Source organism: Dermochelys coriacea, chromosome 7 (genome assembly GCF_009764565.3).
Source record: "Dermochelys coriacea isolate rDerCor1 chromosome 7, rDerCor1.pri.v4, whole genome shotgun sequence".
Taxonomy (NCBI): domain Eukaryota; kingdom Metazoa; phylum Chordata; order Testudines; family Dermochelyidae; genus Dermochelys; species Dermochelys coriacea.
In genome coordinates this window covers 124,716,087-124,738,458 of record NC_050074.1, presented here as the reverse complement: position 1 = coordinate 124,738,458, position 22,372 = coordinate 124,716,087, and the positions used below count along the sequence as shown (strand labels likewise).

Below are 22,372 nucleotides of genomic sequence, written 5' to 3'. Positions count from 1 at the left end.
GAACCCCTTTGATGTCAGTGGGAAGCTAGCGCCGTGCACAAAGCCAGGTGAAAGTGGGGGGCTTCACAAAAGCTGCTGGGAGTAGAGGAGAGGGGAGTTCCAGGTGTGTGCACCGTGCATGCTGCTGAGAGGGTGGGGGAAGGTTCCTGCAGGTCAGGCAGCTTCAGTAAAACATCTCTGTGTGTGTCCGGGATTAGGTCCCAGTGCGAGGAAAACAGAGCAGGAGCGACCACGCGGGTCGTGCCACCCGAAGGAGCTGCACCGGCAGCTTTCTGAATTTGCTGCTGCTTGGCATGTTGACTGATCCAGTTTAGTATCTGTTCAGTTAACGTGAGCCAGGTCCCCCTCAGCTCTTGCAGGGGAGTGGAGTTGATGCACTAACAGGTGTCTTCCGTCTCAAATCATATTAATCCTATCTACATTTGTAGCTTTTAACATAAAGACCAAAGTACCAGAGCAGCTGTCAGCAGGGGTGGTGCGTGTTTATGTTTGTGTCTTCACCTTTCTGGATATTATGATTAAGGACGGACACTTTAGTCATTTTAGGAATAGTGAGAGAAATTGACCATTACTGATGGTTCCCAATTTTAAATCTAGTTTTTCTAAGCCTGGTGACCAATCCTGCAAGACTGTACTCGGCATAGCCCCACTAATTCACTGGCACCCGTTGGGTGTGTAGGGGTACTCAGGAGAATAAGGGTTTGCAGAATCAGATCCAAGTTTTAAACTGGTTTCAGAGTAGCAGCCGTGTTAGTCTGTATTCACAAAAAGAAAAGGAATACTTGTGGCACCTTAGAGACTAACAAATTTTCTAATTCTTCATAGAGAGAGTTTTAATGTCGACTGATAGGTTTTGGTACACCATGGAAGTTTTAGATCTGTGTCTTCTGGTAAATTCCACCAAAGTCCTGCAGAAAGCGAAATCTTACAGCTTGGAGAGTTTAAACAAGCCCTCGGGGATCCTCCAGGATTTTAGGATTGGGGGAGAGGGGAGCAAACCAATGAAGTAATTTTGATGTAGTACATCCGAAATGGGGAGAGAGCTCGCTGGTAGAAACTCTCACCAGAGTAAGCCACTTATGTCGTCTCCCTCTAGATAGTCAAAAATGGATAGAGGTTGCCAAGAGGCGGGAATGATATTGTAGGATGGTAAGCATCCTGGCATGGATGCCACCTTTTAGGGCTCTGGAGACAGGGACTCAAAAATGTCTGTAGACCCAGAATTCACCCAACCTCCTACAGTACCTTGGTTTTGCTGATTAGTTATTGTCTGGGCTTGTGCCATGCTGGAGTGGAGCATGTTTGTTTTTCCATATAGCTGTTTATTTCAATAAAGTCCCAGTTTCTAATGCTGCATTGTATGTCCTTTGGATTATTTGTGGAGCTGAAGTCCCGTATTGTCCCCAAAACTCTAAATAAAAGGTAGTATGGTCTAGTGGAGTGGGGGTTTCTCTCCCAGCTGTCCCTGCTCTGTGACTTTGTGTAGGTCATGTGACCTGTGTTCCCTTCCCTTCCCTGTGTCTTGTTTGTTCAGATCGTACGTTGTTGGCGGCAGGGCCTCTGTCTGGGTGCTTTGTACAGCGCTCAGTGCAGCGGGGCCCTCATCTTGGTTCGGACCTTCCAACATTACTGCACAAAATAGTCCTAATAAAAAGGATGCATTACTCAGCTAGATGGAGAGATCGGATTTAGTTCTAGTTAAAAGAAAAATAGACGGATACTTTTAGGAATGAAGATGGATCTTCTGCCTTCAGGCACGAACTGATTGCCTGAGAGATCAGGAAGGAATTTCAGGAAGGAAGGAACCCCTCCAGTTCCCCAGGTGACACACAGGCATTAACTGAGTTTTTCTTGCCTTCCTCTGAGGCATCAGGCATTGGTCATTGTCAGAGGCAGGATGCTGGGTACGATGGGCCAGCTGTCAGATCTCCCATGTCTCTTGGACAGCAGCTTCTTGTGCAGCCCCTCTTGCGATCTCTCGGTTAGCTGTATCCAAAGGTATGAGTCTTGTCTGAACATGTGATACGTTTTCCTGGGGTCTATATAAAAGCTCCCAAACCAGTTCTTGGCTCTTTTGTTCTCTGTTGATGGTGATTTTAACATCACCTCTCTGGGCCCTGGTTGCAGTTTTATAGGCTCCTCCCTTACCAGTGTTGTCCTGTGGCTTTCCATGCATCTTCCCCACTAGCACAATTGAAAGTTTTTTAGGCTAAACCACCTATGGTCCTAGGTTCTCACTGCAGCTTCAACCACTTCTTATTCCAAACAAACATGGGGCCAACTTCTGCCCTTGGATTTGTGTGTGTCCTAGAGCACAGACTGGCCCTTTCACTCCATTCAGACATATTTATGACAACTTGACAACACCTGAAACAAGCAAAAAGTGTGTGTATGTTGGGGGGGTGAAAGTGCCTAGTGCATTGATCAGTTTCATCCCCAGGAGCCCAAGCAATCTTTATTTTTCCCTGGGTTGAGAGAGAATCAACAGAAGCCAGGGAGAAGAATGGAAAGGAGTGAATGAGGAACCCCCTCTACCGCTGGTTAGCACTCACTCATTTAAACAGATGGCTTTGTTTTGATTGGGATTCTCCATTTTTTTTGTCTCCCCACTAAAGAAGACCTCCAGAGCTCTGTCCAAAAAGGAGCCATACAGTTGCTTATTCCCACACAAGTGGTGCAAGAGGCTCTGAGAATTCCCTGCCTCTCTTTTCGTCCCCTGGCTTTTTTTCTCTTTGCCCAGAAATCACAGTTTGAGAGAATTCCCCCCCACTCCTCCCGTTGGAAAGAAAGACAGAGAGACATTCTTGACATTCTTTGCAGAGAAAAGGGGTTAAATGTCTGAATTTGGGGGTCACCGTGTTATACAAATTGCAATCTAATCGTTTTTACAAGAACACACGTGTGCTAAGAAAAGGAGCCAGGGACAAGAAAGACAAGGGGACAGACAGCTTTTTTTGTCCTTTCCCCCCAAGGTTTCAGGCTATTGTCATGTCCCCGTCTCTCTCCCCTCCTCACCCCCGAGAGGGAGAACATTGGTTTTATAGTTAAATTGGTCCGTAAAGCAGAAGGGCTTGGTGCCACTTCTGTTTGTTTTCCCAAATAAAAGCCCCAGCAGGGTCCCTTTTGCACCGTCGTGGCTTTATTTGAAGAAACTGGCTTTTTCCCATAGCCCAGCGTGTCAGTTTATCCTCTGAACTTAACCTTACGGGAACCCGGATAACAAAAACTCACAGGGTCCCAGAGCAGGCAAGGTAAAGAAATTGTATCTTTTTATTGGACCATTTAAAGTGTGTGTGGGCCAATTCAGAGAAAGCAGAAGAAAAGAGGGCAACACTCTTTCCCCATCCCCTCCACCTCTGGTGTCACCGCCCCCCTACTGCCCCCGGTATCCAAAAGCTTGCCTCCCTCCAGCTGGCTCTGGGAACTTTGCTAACAGGGCACCGTGGAGATGAAAACCGTTTCTGCAAACTCAGTGTGTTCCTTCCCTTTGTTAGTCTCCGCACCTTGGAACACTTCTCCCTACTGTGGCCCATTTAAGATGGAGATGCTTCCATAGACTCCTAATCTCGTGCGTTCTCTGCTGAGCCTACAGGCCCCGGGTACATGAAAAAAGTAACATCGGGATAACGCTGCAAAGATAAAGTGAAAATAAACTGGGTGCAGGATGGGTGTGGCTCCTGGGTGTATATCCCTTCGTGGCATGTCTAGGCCTTGCCTCTCCTGGGCATTTATTCAGCTTCTATTTCCCTTACTTGTCCCCACTGGTCTCCTCTGCAGGTCACTTGGCAGTTTTAATGCTCTCTCCAAGTGTGCTAACTAGAATGGGGCAAATGCTACATTGTGCATAATTTTATTAGGTCAATTTTGCTTCCTTCCCCTGTTGGCCATTAATGGAGGGCAGGTTTATGACTTTCTCGAATTGATGTGTTCAAACACCCAGATGCCTTGCACTGAATAATTTGTTTATTCTGTAGATCATTCACAATTGGTTGGTTTCAAGTGTTTTGCTATTTGAAATCCACATTCCAGCTTTCTTGGTTAGTTGATTGGACGCAGGTTACACGGAATCACTTTTCATCCTTGGTTGGTGGATGAGCATAATTCATAGAATCTGATTTCTCGAGTGAATATTTGGTTTATAAATTCAAATGTTTGGTTTGGCCACGCTCTCTGGTTTGCATACAATTAACTGTTTCCTTGAACTCTCCTAGCAACAAATTTGGTATGCTGAATATTTGTAGAAAGTGACCACACAGGGGCTGTGGAGGCCGACGAATCCAACTAATCTAAAAAGCGGAACCAGTGAGTGGAATATTGTTTGTAGCATTAAGACCAAGAGCTGGGCTAAATTTGTCCCAAAGAAACACTGGTAAAGACCTAAAGCAGCTGAACAGAGTGCAGAGAGGTAGATGCTTGCTTGTTTTTGGTTATAGTTGGTTAGAAGATCTTCTGGAAATCCAAACATTACAGTTACAGAAAATAACGAACATTCCTTGGAAGAGTAAAGGACGCTTTTGCTTCAGGATGAATTAACTCTGCCTTTGGGCCCAATCTGACTCCTCTTGATTTTAACAGGGGTGGATTGTATCCTTAGGTATGTCCAATCTTTCATTTTCAATTCTCTAATTTACTTTTCGGCTGTGCTGCTGTTTGCTTTTCTGTACTTCACCCAACTGGGAGAGTGAAACTCACCTGGCCACTTTCAGTTGCTGGTTCTCATGACCTAGTAATGCTGTTGTGCTCAGTGTTCCAACACCACAGGGGAAGAGTTAAAAACAAAACAAAATCCCACTGGAGTATTTTAAAAATAACGTAATAAAAAATGTATGTTTGTCCAAAGGATTCTAAACCAATGGAAATGCATCAAGGATTATCTAACTTCAGTGCCTGAATAAGATGTTGGCCCTGTCTTAGATGCATTCCCCTAGCCCCAGAGCACTAGCACCGCGCTCCCATTAGATGTCTCAAAGACCCGTCCCGGAAGCAGAAGAGCCAGAATATTCTTACGTGAGAACATCCACTGAATCAGCAAAGTGAGAGCTGATTGGATCTCACCTCGTCCATTTCTCCTAGGGCCAGCTCAGGGTTGTTTCTGAAAGTATCTTGTCCAGGCCAAGGACTTTAAATTGCCCAAGCGCTAGGCTTTCCAGCACTTCCCTCGGGAGACCATTCTGTGGTGCAGGGTGCTGTCGTGAACTGGGCTGAGGTTCACAGCACCCCTGCCTTCTTAAGCACTTGGGCCAGATTTGTAAAGGTGTCCAGGGCCCAAAGATGGAAATAGGTGCGTATGGGGATTTTTCAGATGTCTTTACCTGCATCCTTAGGCTCTGGATTCCTTTGAAAATCTGTCCTTTAGAAACTACAGAAATGGGCACTATAGAGAGCTGCAAGTTAGGTAAACTGCAGGAGTTGTGTAGTGAATGAGACAGGTGCACAGGAAGAGATGGCCTTGTGACTAAGGCACTGGAGAGATGGGTTCAAGTCCTGTCTCTGCTCTAGACTGCCTGTTGGCCCTTAAGTCATGTAGTGTGTGTCTGCCTCAGTTCTACACCTACAAAATAAGGACAGGGCTTCCTGACCTCCCAGGAGTGTTGCAAAAAGAAATGCCTTATTGTCTGGGATGTGCTCAGGTGCTGTGGTGGCCTATAACAAAAGGAAAAGGGTCCTTGTGTAGTGCTGGGTTTGGGTGATGTGCAGGATGAGATCACTCCCTGAACATCACACTGGCTGCAGCCTCGTTCACTGAGCAATGCCCATCCAGTGCCCTGAACAAAGCAGGAGTCCTTACAGGGGAAAGAGCGGGTGGTGATGTAATTACTGACTGTATCATACTGCACATGCACAAGAGGGCAGAGTTAAGGCACCACAGGCAGCTTTAACTCTGCCATTTCCTCACTTTTGAGTGCTTGGCTTCACAACCTTAACTTTCTCTTTCATTTTGTTTTTTTTTTAATTGAACTGTCTCTCTGTAGAAAAGTTTGTCCGAAAGATTTACAGAGCAGGTGTATTGTAGAGTGGCTCTGGTAGACTGGTTGAACGGTTGCAGCAATCTGTTTATCTGATGAATGTGGCACATGCATCTTGTTTGTGAATTTTTCATTAACTGAGTTTTTCTTGAACTTGTTCCTGCTGCTCAAACATGACAGCAGACGAGCTGTTGGCAAACTGTGGCCACCATATGAACTTGCCGCTATTCATTTCTATTGCCGTTTGATTGGCCACCTTGGCCAACTGGTATGGTTTCTGCTCCCTGGTTAAGTGTAAGGGAAGAGGAGAATGGCTTGTGAACATCACCGGGGTTGCTTCAGTGTAGACATAAGCATTGGGAGGGGTTCTCCCGTCACTGTCGGTAATCCAGCTCCCCGACAGGCAGTAGGTTGATGGAAGAATTTCTGTTGACCTAGTGCTGTCACCATCAGGGTTAGAAAAAAGAAAAGGAGTACTTGTGGCACCTTAGAGACTAAGGTTGGCATAGCCATATCTCTTGGGTGTGGTAGTTGTGCCAATGAAAATTGCCAGTGTAGACCAGCCCTGGGAGAAAGCAGGAGCAGTTTGTGCAAGAGCTAAAGCAGGGGGATTAAAAATTAGGGTGCATTTTAACCTTCTACAACTTTAGTCAGGCCAGGAGACGGGCACGTCTGCTAGATGAATGGAGGCTTGTGATTTTGTAGGCAGGGCTCAGATTCCGCATTACCTTTCCTTTCTCGCATTCGCACAGCACAATCAGGTGTGCATTCGTGCGTGCTGTCATCTGCAGAGGCCTTGTCTGTCTTACTGAATTGCCCCAGGCCAGGAGCTTCCTGAAATATCCTCACTCTGCTGAACAGGGCGGGTGAAATGTTACACTGGATTAGGTACAGGCTTTGCTCTACCCTGGCTTCAGGGAGGGAACGGTTTCCTTTGAGCTCTGGTGCACCATACAATAGTAAATGTACCAGTTCCATAAACGGGCTAGTACCAGTTCTGGATAGGGAAGTTTGGTTTCTGAATTTAAATTGCACTTCTTAGAATGCAGGAAACTGTATTGTCAATTCCTCCTTCCTGGGCACATGGGCCCTGGACCTCTTGCTCATTAACTTGCAGAACTACATACAGCAAAACTCATTGCTGCAACTTTGTGTTTCCTTAACACATGGACCAGGGGTCACCCAATGAAATTAAGAGGCAGCAGGTTTAGAACTAATGTGAGGAAATATTTCTTCACACAATGCACAGTCTACCTGTGGAACTCCTTGCCAGGGGATGTTGTGAAGGACAAACATATAACTGGGTTCAAAAAAGAACTAGATAAGTTCCTGGAGGACAGGGACATCAATGGCTATTAGCCAAGATGGCCATGGGCTGGGTGTCCCTAAACCTCCAACTCCCGGAAGCTGGGAATGGGTGACAGGATGGGTCACTCAATAATGGCATGTTCTGTTCATTCCCTGTGAAGTACCCGGCACTGGCAGCTGTCAGAGACAGGATCCTCGGCTAGACGAACCATTGGTCTGACCCAGTCTGGATGTTCTTAGTGACTTCTACACTCGCATTCCTTTCCCACCTGCCTCCCGAAGCTGTAATTAACTGAGGGATTTCCCCGCCGGGCAGGGAAGGAAGAGAAAGAAACTTCCTAGCTCTGCTTTTGGGTACTGCAGTGATGGAGCGATGTAGAAATACCCACCTTGGAGGCAACCTTCCCTTGGGAAGCTGCTCCCGAGACTGTTCAAAAGCAGGCGAGCGGCCTGGCTGGTCTCTAATGCCCTGGAGTGAGGGTTGGAGCAAGGCTTGGGATGACAGTAGCATCACCGCTTCAGGTCAGTGCCCCGAGCTAGGGGCTGACTTGGGGCTGGACCAGGGAAAGGAAGGCCGCTCACTGATCCCTTTGCCCGGACAGATCCGTCCCCAGCGGTCTGTCTGGTTAGACCAGGCCGGGGTTCACTTGGGGTGGGATGCTGTTCCCCAGCATCAGGGGTTGGGACCCAGCTTGTGCAGTGACGTTGCTGCAGTGACCATGTTCTTGTGCTGGCCAGGGCTGGATAGTGGGCTCCCAATACGCACCTGAAGGAGCGAGCGTTGGCTAATGGAAGCAGCAGGACCTCGAATCGGATCCGGGGTCTATCCCTGGCGGTGTGACAGACCTGCAGGTGACCTTCCCCCCGGAGTAAATCCCAGTGGAGTGGGTCTCAGGCCCCCTCCCGCTCTGCTGGCTGCTTCTCCTATCAGTGCAGCTCCATTGGCTCCTTCCCCCCAGCCCCCCCACCCTTTCATCTCCTATTTTTAACAAACAAACAAACATAAATGAAACCTCTACAGAGGAGCCCAGACAAGCGCCCCCGAGAGCACGCCCGGCCGCCCGCACATTAAAGGCTCATTAGTGGGGGAAAGAAAAAGCAAACGAGCGGCCCCAGACATGCGCGGGCCGGGTAGCACGGGGTCCGGGTGGCAGCAGATGTTCACCTAATGAATGTGGCTGCACAATAACAAGTGTGTGCGCAGGCAGCAGGCCGGCTGGGGTAATGAATCTACCACTTGAAAGTGGGCTGAGTGCTAGCAGAGGCACCGGGGCCCCGCTTTGCACAAGCCCTTCGGCAAACGACCATTTGCCGCGTGGAGAAGGGAGCTCTGACGGCTGCTGAGCGATCGGACTGGGGGACACTCGGCGTGGGAAAGATGCTGAGGGGGTGACATCTCTGGGGATCGCGGCTCAGGGGGAGCGTACTGAGCAGTGAGGCTCATCAGAACATTGATTCCCACTCCCCCCCAGTTCCAGCCTCCTCAGACCGAGACGGAGGGGTTATGGTCAGCATGCTGGGGCGGAGGGGGGGGCCTAGGCTTCACCTGGGCCGCCCAGTCTGGTGAGCGCCAGTAAAGGACTGGATGGAGGAAGGGGAAGTCAAGGGACAGCGAGGTGGAGAGGAGAGCGCTGGTCAGATAAAATGCTCCCAGGCCTGAAAGGGTTCCAGGGATTGGCCTTCAGGGGTGGCATTGGTGGGTACTGCCCCCCACCTCCCCACATGCTCTACCCGGAGCAGAGGGCTGTGCTGTGCTCAGAAGCGAGAGGGTGGTTTGAGGGGTGTGCGTGCGCATGCTCTCCTTGATCCAGCACAGACACAGCTTGCAATTGTTCCTTCCTGTTTGTGCAGGGTCAGGCGGGGTGGGGGAAGGGGAGAAGGTCTCCCCAACAGCTGGTTGTGGGACAGCGGACACGCAAGCACCCATGCTGAGCTGTCCCAAGAGCCAGCGAGGCATTACTCGAGCAGCTGGGGGCGCTCAGAGCCTCAGGGATCGGGGCCGCTGCGCAGAGATAGCAGCCCTGACGAGCGGTCGGTGTGCTCCCCTTTCCCGCCGGCGGCCTGCTTCCCCACTGCCCGGGAGCCCTCTGCACAGGAAGAAGCCTGGGTGTCTGGCGCTGGAGTGCGGGGCTCCCTGCCTGTCCCTGGAGGTGTCGCTGAGCTCTCAAGTGATAGTTGCCTTCGCACCTCGGAGCTGGGAGGGCTCGGGTTCAAGTCTGAGCGGAGAAGCCTGAGTGGGCTCTGTCTGCCAACACCTTCCCCCTTCTCCTCCCTGGCCCGGTCTGGCGGGGAAGCGAGGTGCTGACGGAGGGGCAGGCGTCCAGGCGCGACAGAGAGCTCCAGAGCCGCAGGTACTGAAGAGCCAGGGGCAGTAGGCCGAGGATGGCCCCGGCCGGGTGGCTCTCTCTCCCGGCACACCACCCCTGTTCACAGCTGCGCGGGTTCCCACCTGCCAGGTGCGGCACTGCATGTGGCATGGCTGCTGGCTCGCTTACAGACCGCCCAAGGGCTGGTACCGAGGGGCATTCGCGGCTGCTAATTTGGGCTTCCTGCAGCTGGAAACGCTCTTTGACTCCTCGTGACGCAGCAGGTCCATCCCAGGAAATGCCCATGCTCATGCCCCCTCCCGGGGCTCTGCGGCTCAGACCGGATGATGCAGCGCTCCCTTCTGGCCTGGGGATCGATGCCTCCATCTGCCCCCTAGTGTGTATGTGCCAGGAGATCACCCCCCAGCATTGCAAACCTGTGCCCTCCCCATCCTGCTTTGGATCCCTCCAGCCCGGGGCCAGGCTGCGCGCCTTCATCCAGAGCCTCTTGCACCTGCCAGACCGTTCATCAGCCTGGGAGGGGGAGAGCAGCCTGTGGAAGGTGCCACCGGCCATGTCTCCTTAGTAACGCACCAAGCGCCAGGAGCGGGGAAGGAACAGAGCAGAGCTCTGCCCTATAGGAGCCAGCCCCTGGGCTGTGACCCCAAAATACCCCAGGGACTCATCAAAGGGTGACACTCAGATGCTGAACACTTTCCTCCTCAGTAACTAAGTTAATTGCTGCCGTGCTGAGGTGTGAAGTGGAATATCGGCGGCCAAGTATCGTCATAGAGATGCTGTCTTTCTCATCAAATCAACCTGCCAGCCGGGCTGCGCTGGGCCCTGCCGCGTCCCAGGGGCTCTCGCGCAGGCCGGGGATGGCTGCGTGGGTTGAAGATGCGCAGTGCAGACGAGGTCGCTGCATGGTTTCGCTCGGCTGTATCCTCTCAGCCGGGCCGAGGGGATGACAGGCTCGCCTTGGCCAGCAGACTGAACTGTGTCTGACTCGAAGGGGGCCTAGACAGTGTAGGGACAGGCTGGCAATTTCTGAGCTAATCAGAACCTCTTGGCTCCCAGTTCCAGACATCTTAGGCAGCTCTGAAATATTGACTTCCTTCCCTCCCTCCTCCCGTCGGTAAATTTCACAGGGGGAGATGTGTTCCTGCTGGTTCTCTGGGTATGTGGGGGCTACGGGGTCTAGTGGACAAGGCATGTTATTTGGAGATGGGCTCTTGCTTTCTGCCCTGGCTCGCTGTGTGGCCTGGACCCCTCCCTGGTGTGCCGAGGAGGGCTGTTTATTTCCAGCCCGTCTGGAAGCAGGGAAGGCCTGCGATCTCAGGGCAGAGCATCTCCTCGTGAGATGTCGGCCCTCTTCCCCATGCAAGTAGCTGAGCTGGAGCTAATAGGAGCAGATACGCCCACAGGAGCTGTCCATATTTGTGCCCCATATCTGTCACCTCAGTCCTCCAGTGCGTCAACTGGAGACCAAGGCCCAGGATTGCGTCTTCTGCTAACTTCCCTCTGTCCCGCCCTCTCTGAGCTGGTGTCACTGCTTCCAGAAATATCGGGGCTCAAGCTGCTGCCCAGGGCAGCTGGGACAGGCAGGAAAGGGATCTCCGTCTGTCTTTCCTCTCTGCGGCCCCTGCACCGCAGTGTCTTGAGCACCTGCCAAGTGCTTCGCAGACACTCTTGGAAGGCAGGGAAGTACTCACCCCCATTTTATAGATGGGGAAACCAAGGCACAGATTATGTAATTTGTCCGAGTCTGTGGCAAAGCCAGGACTGGAGCCTAGATCTCCCCCAAGTGCCTTAAGGATAAGGCCAAGCATCCTCCCTCTCTCTCGCCTGTGCCCTTTAAGCTAACACACAGCGGTCTGGGATTGTGTGGGGGCCAGCACTGCAGCCAGGAGGTGGATTGAGACACTGCTGCCCTTGGGAAAGGAGCAGAAGGCCAAAGCTCTGTGGTGTTGGAGCCACAGAGTCAGGCCAGAGCACAGCTCCTGCTTCTCCCCTGGCCTGGAGTCTGCAAACACTCCCGACCTGCCCACAGGTGCAGGGCTGCTGAGGGGCAGATTGAAACCCTTCTTGTAAAGGGTTAATTTATTGCGAGAGGCTGTGAAGACTGAAGGCTGGATTCCCCAGATCCCTTGCCTGGAGAAACACAAAGTCCAATAACCCAGCACCCCTGGATTCATGTTGGGGGGGATTAATTCATGCACTTGATGTTAAAGCTTGTCTGAGAGGTTTGCATGGGGGGGCCATCACTAGGGCTGGCTGGCCTCTTTAAATGGTTGCTAGGGGCCTGGCATCAAGGGCCGGTGTAGTTGCCCACAGTCACGGTCACGGAGGGAATTACACAGCCACAAAGAAATTGTTATTCTCCATAATCTGCTCTTTGGAGAGCGACTGGGGGAAACAGGCCAGCCCCAGCATGCAGCCAGCGCTGTGATCATAGAAGCGTGCTGGCTGCAAAGATCGGGGCAGGGCTCGCCTTCTGATCTGGGGGACACCACTGCTCCAGCCGCTAATCTGCTTTATCAGCTAGTTCTCTCCCGGGACACAAAGGTGTTTGCTTGTTTTAACATCTCCCAGGACTCTATTTCTCCTTTTGTGTGGTCTTTATCCCCCCCGACGAGGCTTTAGCCCAGATTACAGACGGAATTAAGGCATTTGGCTAGGATGCCTCAGAACTGTGTGACACTGGATCAAGGAGCAGAAAGTAACAAAATAACTGGGGGGACTGCCAGTGACCCCACCGGCGGGGCCCATTCTCTCGGCTTTCAAGAGCCCTCCATTGTCCTGGGAACCAAGAGGCTGTTTCAGACGGTGGCCGTGTGGCGGGGTTTCAAAAGCAGGTGCTCTAAGGTTTATTGTGTCCAGTTTGGATTAGGCCACTAGAGAGAAGAAAAGGAGGGTTTGGGCCCTCCGAGCAGCTGGCCAGGGTCTCCCCAGTGCGGCCGAGAAGCTGCAGTTGGCTGGTGTCTTTGGCCTGTGGGGCGGGCGAAGGAAGTCTGGAGGGTCGAGCTTGAGATGAGCTAGTCCTCGTCTGGGATGTGCCAGGAGCTGCTCGGAGCTTCCATGCGCTTGATGCAGCAGGTGGTCGCTGCTGTTAGGAAAGGGATTCCCAAGTCGCCTTACTCAGCAGCCCTGGGCATCTCCCTGTTCGCAGCGTGTTCCCAGTCGTTCCATTTACTCCCCACCCGTCTTGGTCTATTGCTCTCAGTGGCTCTGCAGAGCCAGTGTAGCTGCTGAGCTATAGACTGGGGGTCAGGGCCCGAGAGAGGGTACAAACCAGCTGCTTTGTCAGGCCCCAGCTGGATTTGAGGGTGGGAAAGGCATTGTGGGGTTCCTGTCCAGTCGGGCCAGTGCAGTTTTGGGTTGCAGAGGGGTGTGATGTGGCTGTTCCCCGCTGGATGGATCTGGGGTGACCCTCCACCCCCCGTGGAATACTTGTGTTCAGTGCTGGGTGCCGTGGGGCAGGAAGGGTTCTGAGAGATTGGAGGGAGGGCAGAGAAGAACTGGGGGCTGGAGGGAATGTGCAGCTTGTCCAAGAGCTGAGCAGGCTACCATTGGCGGGGAAGTGAGAGGATCACACCTGGCCAGGAACGAGTCTGGGCAGTGCTAGGGCTGGCAGGATGGAAGGAAGACATGGAAGATGCGGGGTCAGTGTCCTAGGAGCAGCTTCCTGAGGCCGAGACACCAAGGCTGGGGAAGAATTTCCCAGCAGAGAACTAAACCATCCTAGCAGCCCTGCTGTAGGGACCGATCCGGCCCTGGTGGGGAGACGGGCTGCACAGTCCCGCTGGCCTTTCCCTCTCTGCAAGGCCTGTGATCCTTCTCCACCAGGACCAGCAGACCCAGTGGAGACACCTGAGCTGCAGTGTAGCCCCCAGTGGCTCCCCTCACGTCTGCTGTCTGGGGAGGCGACGCTGTGGCTTTGAGGGCTTCTGCATGCTGTTAACAGCTAGGCCTTGTCGCTGGGACAGCCCTGCTGGGTCCCATCTCCCCTTTGCCCTGCCAGTGCTGACGAGGGTGAGCGTGAATAGCTCCAGAGAAGGCAGGGCGGAGCCCGTGCCACCTCCGTCTCCACTCCCCCTCCGCAGAGGGGAATGGCGTCGTGTTACCGGCATTGAGTCCAGGATACCTGGAGACCCTGGGACTTCAGGGGCTCTCGCGAGTCCCATGGCACTGGGGAGAGGCACACGAACATGGCGTGATACCACAGAGAGCCCTGGTGCTGTGCTGGGAGCAATCCCCCTCCTGTTTCTCTTTCCAGTGGGCAGCTGGCGACCTGCTTAGGGACTGATTTCCACCGAGGAGCCGGAGTCCTGGACGTCGTCTATGAGACACCGTTCACCCTCCTGTCCTGTGGCTACGACACCTACATCCGGTCCTGGGATCTGCGCTATGAGCACGAGGTAAACGCGCCCTGTGGTTGACAGCCAGGGCTGGGTGCTGCTCTTGGTTACAGCTGGGCATCCCGCAGGGACAAATCCTCCGAGGGAATTGGAGGCCAGCCCCAGTCCAGCTTCCCCTGACTTCCTCTGGCCGAGGCTGAGGAGCTGGCGCTCAGCTCGGTTTCTTGCTGCCCGGTGCTAGGGAGCTACCTCTGCTTTTCTTTCCCACCCCCAGGAAGTGTGTCATGGAGTGGGAGGAGCCCCACGACAGTGCCCTGTACTGCGTGAGGAGTGACGGGAATCACATGATTGCAAGTGGCTCTGCCTATTATGGTGTGGTGCGGCTCTGGGACAAACGGCAGAGCAGGTGTTTGCAGGTGAGGCGTGATGGACGGTGACATTGGGCCTGGCCTACGGGCCCAGGAGCCTCCCTTCTGTGCCGGTTCAGTATCTAACCCCTGCCTGCTGGCTTTTCAGTCTGCCTCGAGAGCAGCGCGATGACCGGACAGCCCAGAGTCCAGAGGTTGGACTCGGGGTCTTCCCCCCCGGAGGTCACAGGTTCCATCTTGGCCCAGGTGGGTGGGGATCAGAAGTCACTCCCATCCCGTGGCCGTGCGCTGCCTGCGTGCGATGGTCCCAAATTGCAGAAACAGTTGGCCTCGCGTGGCCCCAGAGACCAGGCCCCCTCTCGCCCTAGTGTCTGCAGAGCAAGGCAGAGGGGCACAGGCGGGTGGTGGCAGGTGGAAAGCCTATACTGCCACGGCCCGGCTGGGCCTCCTCTCCCAGCAGAGGATTTCGGGGCTGCTGAGAGGTGTCAGTTTAATTGTGTTAAATTTGAGTTTCTTTGAGGGAGACCCCCAATGGGAACACTCACCTCTGCAGAGTCCTGTCTCCATTGTGCCAATTCCCTTTGCTAGCCATGATGGCAGCTGGCTGCCACCTCCCTGCTGGGTATCTGACTCGGAACAGGCTGCTCCAGTTACTTGTCGGAAAAGTGATTCTTGTCTCATTCTTTGCAGAGCTTCTCGCTGTCCTCCCCCACCAGCAGCCCCGTGTACTGCCTCCGCTTCACCACCACCTACCTTTATGCCGCCCTGGCGTCTGCCCTGCACGCCCTTGACTTCACTGCCCCTTGATGCCCTGGCCAAGGGCGAAGGTCCTTCCTGCACCACAGCTGCCTCTGGCTGCTCCCAGTTTGGCCAATCTGATGCTCAGCTCAGGGATAGCAGGGCGGGAGAGAGGCAAACGGCCATGAAGACTTCTCAAAGAATTCCTTAGCGGCCAGAAAGCATCTCCCTTGAGCGCTGGAAGAGCCAGATTGTCTCTGACTCACCTGCCTTTTAGTTTAAATAAAGGCAAATTGTCCGTTACTCCCTTTTATTTTGTACAGTTCAGGTGGTTTGGTTTCTTTCCTGCAGAAGCAGTGTGTGTGGGTCGGCCGGGGGAGCCGCGCAGACGTTCCCGTCAGCTGGGCAGCCCTGGTCCCGGGTGTCTGAGCAGTGCAGAGCGAATCTAGGACTGAGTGTGCAATGCATTTGATTTGGGAGCAGTGACAGAGCCTTGAACAACCAGGCGCAGCCAACCTTGCACCTGCCCCTGCTGTCCTGACTGCTCTTTATTACGGCCTCCGAAACGGTGAACGGGAAGCGATCCGGGAGCTGAAACCTCGGCAGGCTCTGGCTGAATCCTGCCAAAGCTCGACTCTGCCTGCCGGATAACAGGACTGGCTTGCGCGGTCGGTTGGGTTGGGGCAGTTTCATTTTGCCAAATAAAATGTTAAAGGGAAATGGAAGAAGGGTTCCTGTCTCTTGCTAGCGCTGGTTCGGGATGGTGCTAATGCTGATCACAGGGCAGGAAAGGGGCTCACAGAATCTTGCCCCTGGACCTTCATGGGGAGAGGAGGCAAAAACTGATGTGGGATGTTTTGTCAAACCCGTAATCTTCCGCTAATCTCTACATGTATCAGCCCGATCCTGCAACCCGGAGTGGGGCAAGCAGTGCCACTGAAATGGCCAGCTCTGCTCTCTTGCACAGGACGTGCAGAACCTGCCAGGCTAGGACATCTTCCTAAATAAAGCTTTGCCTTTCACCTTCAAAGCAGGTCCCTGCTTGGAACTGGATGGGGTACAGGAGAGACTTACCCTGTTACCTGCCTTGCCTTGAAGTTGTTCAGCCTCCCTGGCCTTGCGGGTACTACAGCAGCAAATCCAGTTTCTCCAAAGGTAGGGCCTCATGGGCAGCTTATCAGGAGCCCAGGGGCCACACCTAAGTGGCGTCAGATGGAACAGATCACAGATGCCCTAATTGGGACTAAAGCTGCATCTTACAAAGACTACAGATTCCACCATGCATTGCTCTGTCTTCAAGTAGCTGGAGCACTGCATGCTGGGACCTGTCTCTGGGAGCTGCACCTCTGCATTCAAGTTGAGGGTGCTCATGGGCTGCACTGGTCTGTACTTTTGGGGTATCCCTGACGTGAAGGAGGAGAAGCCTGCATCATGGCTGTGTGCCAGGGCAAAGAACTCAAACTGCCTGTGCCACTGCTGCAGTTGTAGGGCTGTAACTACAGCTGCCCATGCACAAACTGCTTTGAAAAGTGGGCGCTCCTCCTACCCCAGGGGACATACAGGTGCAGACCTGTTAGGGCTACACTGCCGCTCTGTGGTGGAGGGGGTGGCGACCGCAGGTGACTTTTGAATGTTGACATTGTACCTAGGAAGCTCAACTGACCTCAAGCTGTATTTGTCAGTTCCCACATGCTAACAGCCATGGGGTGGTCAGTGTCTGGATGGGGAGATGACCAAGGAAACCCCAGGCAGGAGGGATTATAACTACTAATGCTGTCCCTGCTGTGTAGCTTATAACTGAAGCGGCAACAATCAGACATGCCCTGCTGGGAGAACCAGGGCGTGGTACCTTTAAGGGGGGAAGGGTCTGCCAGTAATTTGGGAGTGGGCCTGGTGCTGTATTGATGAGTTGGCAGTTGTAGATCTCGCAGACATGGACTCTGCAGGGGTGGGCCCTGGGACTCGGTGGGGAGGGAGGTTGTTTTCACAGACTCAGAAATGTCAGGCTGGAAGGGACCTCGAGAGGTCATCAGCTCTGATGTAGGACCAAGTCAACCTAGATCTTCCTGACCAATGCAGGGCTGACCTGGCTGGAGGCTTGCACCTCAGGCTGTGGGAGAAGAACTAGAGGGGTGGCTGTGGTGAGCCTGCTGTCAGCTGGAGGTGGGGTGTGAGAAGAAGTGAGCAGAGTTGTAGGTGGTGCTCTTCCCTGGGGTCCCAGCGTGACTTCAGAGGAGTTGGAAACTGCCTGTAGGCACTTATGGTCCCTGGTGTATGGGAAACAGCAGGTTTATTGGCCCCATTGTGCTGGCCAAATTGCACCTTGAATAACTACAGTCACTTCTCCCTGCAACACAAGTCACCTGCCCCATACTCCACTTCCTGGCCTGCGCTCCTGTGCCCCGCTTGCCTCCTCCCTGTGGCTGCACTGCTTGGCGTTCCGAGGGACTCGCTGGGTTCAGGCTAGGCGGTTCTTGGTACTGTTTGGAAAGGTGGTTAAGGCCCAAGATCATCTTCCTAAGTACACAGCTAGAGGGAGCAGATGCCAGGGCAACGGGGAGACAGCCAGAGCTTCCCTGGTATGACGATAGCTCCTCTGACACAGCCAGGCAGGGGAGCCCCTGCGAAGCCTGGTCTTCCTGGCACAACCCTAAGGGTCTAATCCCAGCCCCCCTGACTGCTTTGGGTCAGCACCGCTGTGAGCCATATAGAAATAGTGGAGGACATTCCTTGCTCAGCAGCGTTCAGTGGGAGCTCAGAGCTTCTGCTCACAGGGGAGGAGAAAGCTGTTGGCTGCATTATTTCCTTCGCTCTCTTTGGCATCCCACGCTGCCGGAGGGACTGTGTAGCTCAGTGCTTGCCGTCCGAACGGGAGCGGGAGGGCAGGAGAGAAAGCAGCCCTGAGGTTTGTGTTCCTAGACCCGAGTGCGGCGTGGCCGATGGAGCCCAAGTCATAATGATTCTTGCAAACCAAGCAACCTCCCTGTGGAAATCATTTAACTAGAAAAAGCAGCAAAATAAATAGTGCACGGTTCTGCCCCAACCCTCCCGCAGCCATCGCCTACTGGGTCTTGCACTCTCCGTCCCCATCGTTAGCTGCCTTGATCTTCTTCAGCTCCTTCTGCAGCTCTTCTTCCGCAGCCAGGATCTCCTGGGGCTTCTGGTACTGCAGGGAAGAGACACGGCCGCTCAGTGCTCCCATTCAGACCAGCACTGCATGGCTAGCCACTTCAAGCAGCTTAGTTAAGCTGAGACTGTGAGAGAAGCATCTTCATTAGCAGCTTCCCTGCCTGGCAGCACGGATCCAGGTGGACAGCAATGTGAAATGTGCTTCTTTTGCCACCTGCCTGTATCCGACTGGTGCCTGCTGGAGCAAGGGGGCAGCACCCTGGCTAGGGACCATTGGCCATGATTTGGGATGGGTTTTATAGTACAGGCAGAAGGTGACAGGTTGACCTCGAGAACCCTGCATCTCCCCCTTATCCTCCAAGTGGGTTCCGCCCCGGCCATGTGGAAGGAACTTCCTCGTGCCCCGCAATGAGCAGTGAAGCAGGAGAAAGCCCTGGGAAGCGGCAGCCTGGAAAGTTTCAGTGCAAGCTGAATTCTTGACCGAGGTTTGTAATAAATTTTGTATTGGTGCTGGAAGGCAGGGAGCTGGAGACCCCAGCCCAGGGCCAGCATCTCCCTGGGAGCTCCCTTGTCAACTACAACCTAAGGAGCCGGATGCAGGGATCAGTGGGGAAATGCCCTAGCCTGTGGCAGGCAGGTCAGACAAGAGCTACAGGATGGTCCAGCTGGCCTAGTTCTTCTGGAGCAGCAGAGGGCCCTGAACGCTGCCTCAAGTTCACTCTTGACCAGGATCCAGCAGACTTCGCTGGTCGCTGGCCTTCTCAGTTTGGGACAGGCAAGGAGCTGCAGCTCTAAGGTGACCATTTGGCCTCTGATGGCTGCAGGCAGCCACTCCCTCCCTGCCAGCTGGTGAGTACCTTTGGCTCCTATTCTGTTTGCCCACAGATGTCTCACTGCAGAGCTGGCACATCCTCCCGTGCCCAAAGCACTGGGTGACCCTGTGTGTGAAACAGCGTGAGAGCAGCCCCGCACCTGGGAGTAACACTGATGGGCCTCCCAGGAAAAGTGAGCTGGGGAGGGGACGAGTTTGCTGCCACAGGAAGGGGAGTAATCCAGGCCTCGGGGGCAGCATTGGGAGAAGGCCCTTTGGTAACAACACCTTGTGCTCTTCAGACTGTGAGCTTCTCTAGGAAGAGAGCATGTCCCTGTGCCCAAGGGCTGCCTAGCAATGGGCGGACTGTCAGCACATACACTGGCTCTCAAAGATACCGTACAAGCATCCGTGATTCTGCCACGCAGACCCCCCTGTTGGGCAGGTGAGCTCTGGCACTGGATCCCCTGTGACCATGGGCAAATCTCTTCTCTCAGCCTCCATTTCCTTAGCTGTGAAACGGAGGATGTAAAGCTCAGGACCCAGTATTCCCACGCGGGCTGGAATCTCACCGTGATGATGAGGGTGGCATTGGCATAAGTGAAGCTCAGGGCAGCCGCGTCCAGGGGAAGCTGGAATCTGTCCAGGTCAGGAATGGGGAACTTCTTGTAATACCTGCACATAAGCACAAGAGAGGGGAGAGACTAAAATTCTGGTCCTGCACAAAGTGCACACCAGTGAGGTGACGTCTGCTCCCACGCCCCTCAACCAGAGCCCTCCCTGCACCTCCCTCGGGCCAAAGCCTTCAGAAGTGGCCATCGATCTGTGGTGAGGAGCTGAGCGCACCAGCCCCCACTGCCCTCGCTGCAGGGGCTCAGCACTTCTGCAAATCAGACCCCAGCTGTCTGCTGTGGGGAACCCAGAAATGGAGGGATATGAACGTAGCGGACGCTCTTGAAAAGGCTCAGGAGGGGCCCAGGCCAGACTCGCTCTAGCTGCTTTTCCAAGTCCGCGGTTTCGTAGCAAGAGGCGAGCTGCTGCCGCAGCTGCATCCTTTGAGCCAAGCGTGTCCCAGAAACTGACTTCTCCAAATCCAGCCTGAGCTGCCGAGCAGGTTGAGAACAAGGGGCCGGGGCGGGCAGGGCCTTGGGCTTCCCGCTGTCTCAGCGCAAGGGCTCCGAGATGCAGTGCTGCTGCCTCCTGAGCTATCAGCGGGGCACGGCCTGGCAAGGTGCATGTGGTACAGCGGATCTGCTTGGCGCAGAGGGGACAGAAGCGCTCCCAAGGGAAGGGAGGCACCCGACGCTCCTCAAGTGCAGCATTACTAGCTGGTCCATATGTCCCTTGGCGTGTCTGCTGCTCTCTCCAGGCCCAGGGAGGGGCTTGCTTCAGGACCTGTACTCATAGCCATAGAAATCCGAATGAAAAGCTCCTTGGGTCCCAACTAGCCCATCACCTGGGGCTCAGTGCAGGCTTGTGCCTTCCAATAGTCAAATGTTTGGTCACATCTGGCTTTAAATGTCCCCATGACTGGAGCTCTCATCCCCTGGAGAACTAATCAGGCGTCGGCTCTGGTGACTCAGGAGGGTCTCCTTGCTCCTGAACCTCAAACTCACCCCTTTATTCACCCGATCTCATCCCGCCTAGGTTTCCCCCTGGCCCATCCTAAATCAATCCTCTCTTCTTGAAATAGTTGTAGCAGCATCTCCACCACTTGGCCGTCTCTTCCGGGAGCCATAAATGTTCAGTTGTTTGAATCAAGCCGTCCAGTCCCCCAATCGTTTCTATTGTTCGTCTCGGAACTGCCTAGACTTTGTCAAGCTCTCTGGTGATGAGGTGCCGCTCTTGGGACACAGGATTCCAGGGGTGATCGCGCTGGCCCCCTACAAAAAGGGACTGTCGGCAGCCTGCTTCTTGACACCTGTCCATGCAGTCCCCCTCACACTGCCATTGCTGCTACACTGCATTCCAGCTGAGGGCGTCTGGGCCAGCAAGAGGGTGGAGAAAAAGGCAGCAGCTGGCTCTGTTCTCCACTCTCGGCTGGGCAGCCAGAACCAAGAACAGCTTCACGGAGTAACCTGGGGAGCTTTATGCTGCGTGCAGGAGCAGAGACTTCTCCAGGGAGGGAAGGAGGTAGGTGCACATGACCCATTAACACACTACTAAGTCCTTGTAGCCTCATTTTCCTGCCTGAGGTAAGGCAGAGAGAGCCCCATGGGTGACAGGATGGATCACCTGATGTTTACCTGCTCTGTTCATTCCCTCTGAAGTACCTGGCATTGGCCACAGTTGGAAGACGGAGGATACTGAGCTAGATGGATCTTTGGTCTGGCCCAGTATGGCTGGGAACTCCACTCTGGTGGCTCCCACTGCTGGGGCTTTAACCACAAGCCCCCCGTTGCGGCCTGATGGCTGACACTGAACCATCCTCTCTCTCTGGGTGCTGACATCCTCCATGGAGATGGTTCCATCCCCCCTCCAGCCCTTGTTGAGGTTTCAGGCTTTCGTCCTCCATCAAGGCCTGCAGCCCCATTGGTCTGTGAAACTGACACGTTTCTGGCCCCAAGGTGCCCCGAACTGACCGGAAAAGGGTTTATTTCCTACTGTCAGAGCATGAGGGATTCGCCTCCATTAAGATGGCTTTGCATGAAGCCCGGCATCTCTCTACCTCTGCCCCAAGTGCAGCTAGTTTATTTTCCAAGTCCTGGTGAAAACAGATACAAAGGGCAAATGGCTCTCTCGCTCAGGAGGAATGCAAGCGGTTTGTTACCGCAGGGCTCAAACCATTCTGTGTTGTCGCTGCTGTCGGTGTTTGGGAAAGGTGGCAGACATGGATAATAAGGGAAGTGTCAAAGGTTAAACAGCAGAGATTAGATGAACACAAAGCCATGGTAAGGAAGTGTTACCGCTTAGACAAAAACTGCAGTACACAGAAAAACCCACTGTTTGAAAGGGCTTGGGAGCCATCAATGGAAACACCAGCCTTCTGCTGCCCCAGGACTAAGGAGCAGGGGAGAAGAATGGCTTTGACTGGCCTCAAACTCAAATCTGTGACAAGATCAAAGGAAACCAGATCTGCCTGGCCATCCCCCTCCTCCTTGTAACATTACCGCTACCTCTGGCTTCAAGAATTGAATCAGGTTTGGTGGGCGGGCGGAGGCGGCTTTGCGGTTTTGTTTTCAGAATTTACTTTAATGGATTTATTTTACAGCAAGAGGTTTTAGGCAAATCCCACTTGAGCAGCCTTCCCCGTGGCCAGAGGGAATGGGAGCAACTGGGCAGAAGCTACCAGCACCCTTTGCGTTGGGTGTGTGGCTCTTGCTCCGAGGCCGGCAAATGGATTTGTTAGCCCTGCTCGGGTGACTGGGATTCTCGGCCCTTGGCTCTC

The 22,372-nt window shown here is 53.8% G+C and overlaps 2 protein-coding genes across 8 annotated transcripts in view; one reads left to right on the top strand and one right to left on the bottom strand.

Moving 5' to 3' along the window:
• The window catches only part of FBXW4 (F-box and WD repeat domain containing 4), a 91,564-nt gene extending 75,795 nt beyond the window's left edge, over positions 1-15,769 (top strand). The window contains exons 7-9 of one of the 3 annotated variants that reach the window (XR_006283029.1): positions 13,857-13,998; positions 14,213-14,354; positions 15,368-15,769. Coding sequence is in view for 1 of the 3 variants with exons in the window: in XM_038408150.2 (XP_038264078.1) it covers positions 13,857-13,988; positions 14,204-14,354; positions 14,997-15,113 (400 nt within the window). In the remaining 2 variants the exon portion in view is untranslated. Of the gene's footprint in view, positions 1-13,856; positions 13,999-14,203; positions 14,355-14,996 lie in introns of all 3 variants that reach the window. The other 2 variants (XR_005293813.2, XM_038408150.2) reach the window with 2 other exon arrangements.
• Positions 15,770-18,024: 2,255 nt separating this feature from the next.
• The window catches only part of DPCD (deleted in primary ciliary dyskinesia homolog (mouse)), an 11,540-nt gene continuing 7,192 nt past the window's right edge, over positions 18,025-22,372 (bottom strand). For 3 of the 5 annotated variants that reach the window (XR_006283030.1, XM_043519931.1, XM_043519932.1), the window contains exons 5-6: positions 19,557-19,659; positions 18,171-18,298 (exon numbers count right to left, since the gene is read on the bottom strand). Coding sequence is in view for 4 of the 5 variants with exons in the window: in XM_043519932.1 (XP_043375867.1) it covers positions 18,284-18,298; positions 19,557-19,659 (118 nt within the window). In the remaining variant the exon portion in view is untranslated. Of the gene's footprint in view, positions 18,299-19,556; positions 19,660-22,372 lie in introns of all 5 variants that reach the window. The other 2 variants (XM_038408152.1, XM_043519930.1) reach the window with 2 other exon arrangements.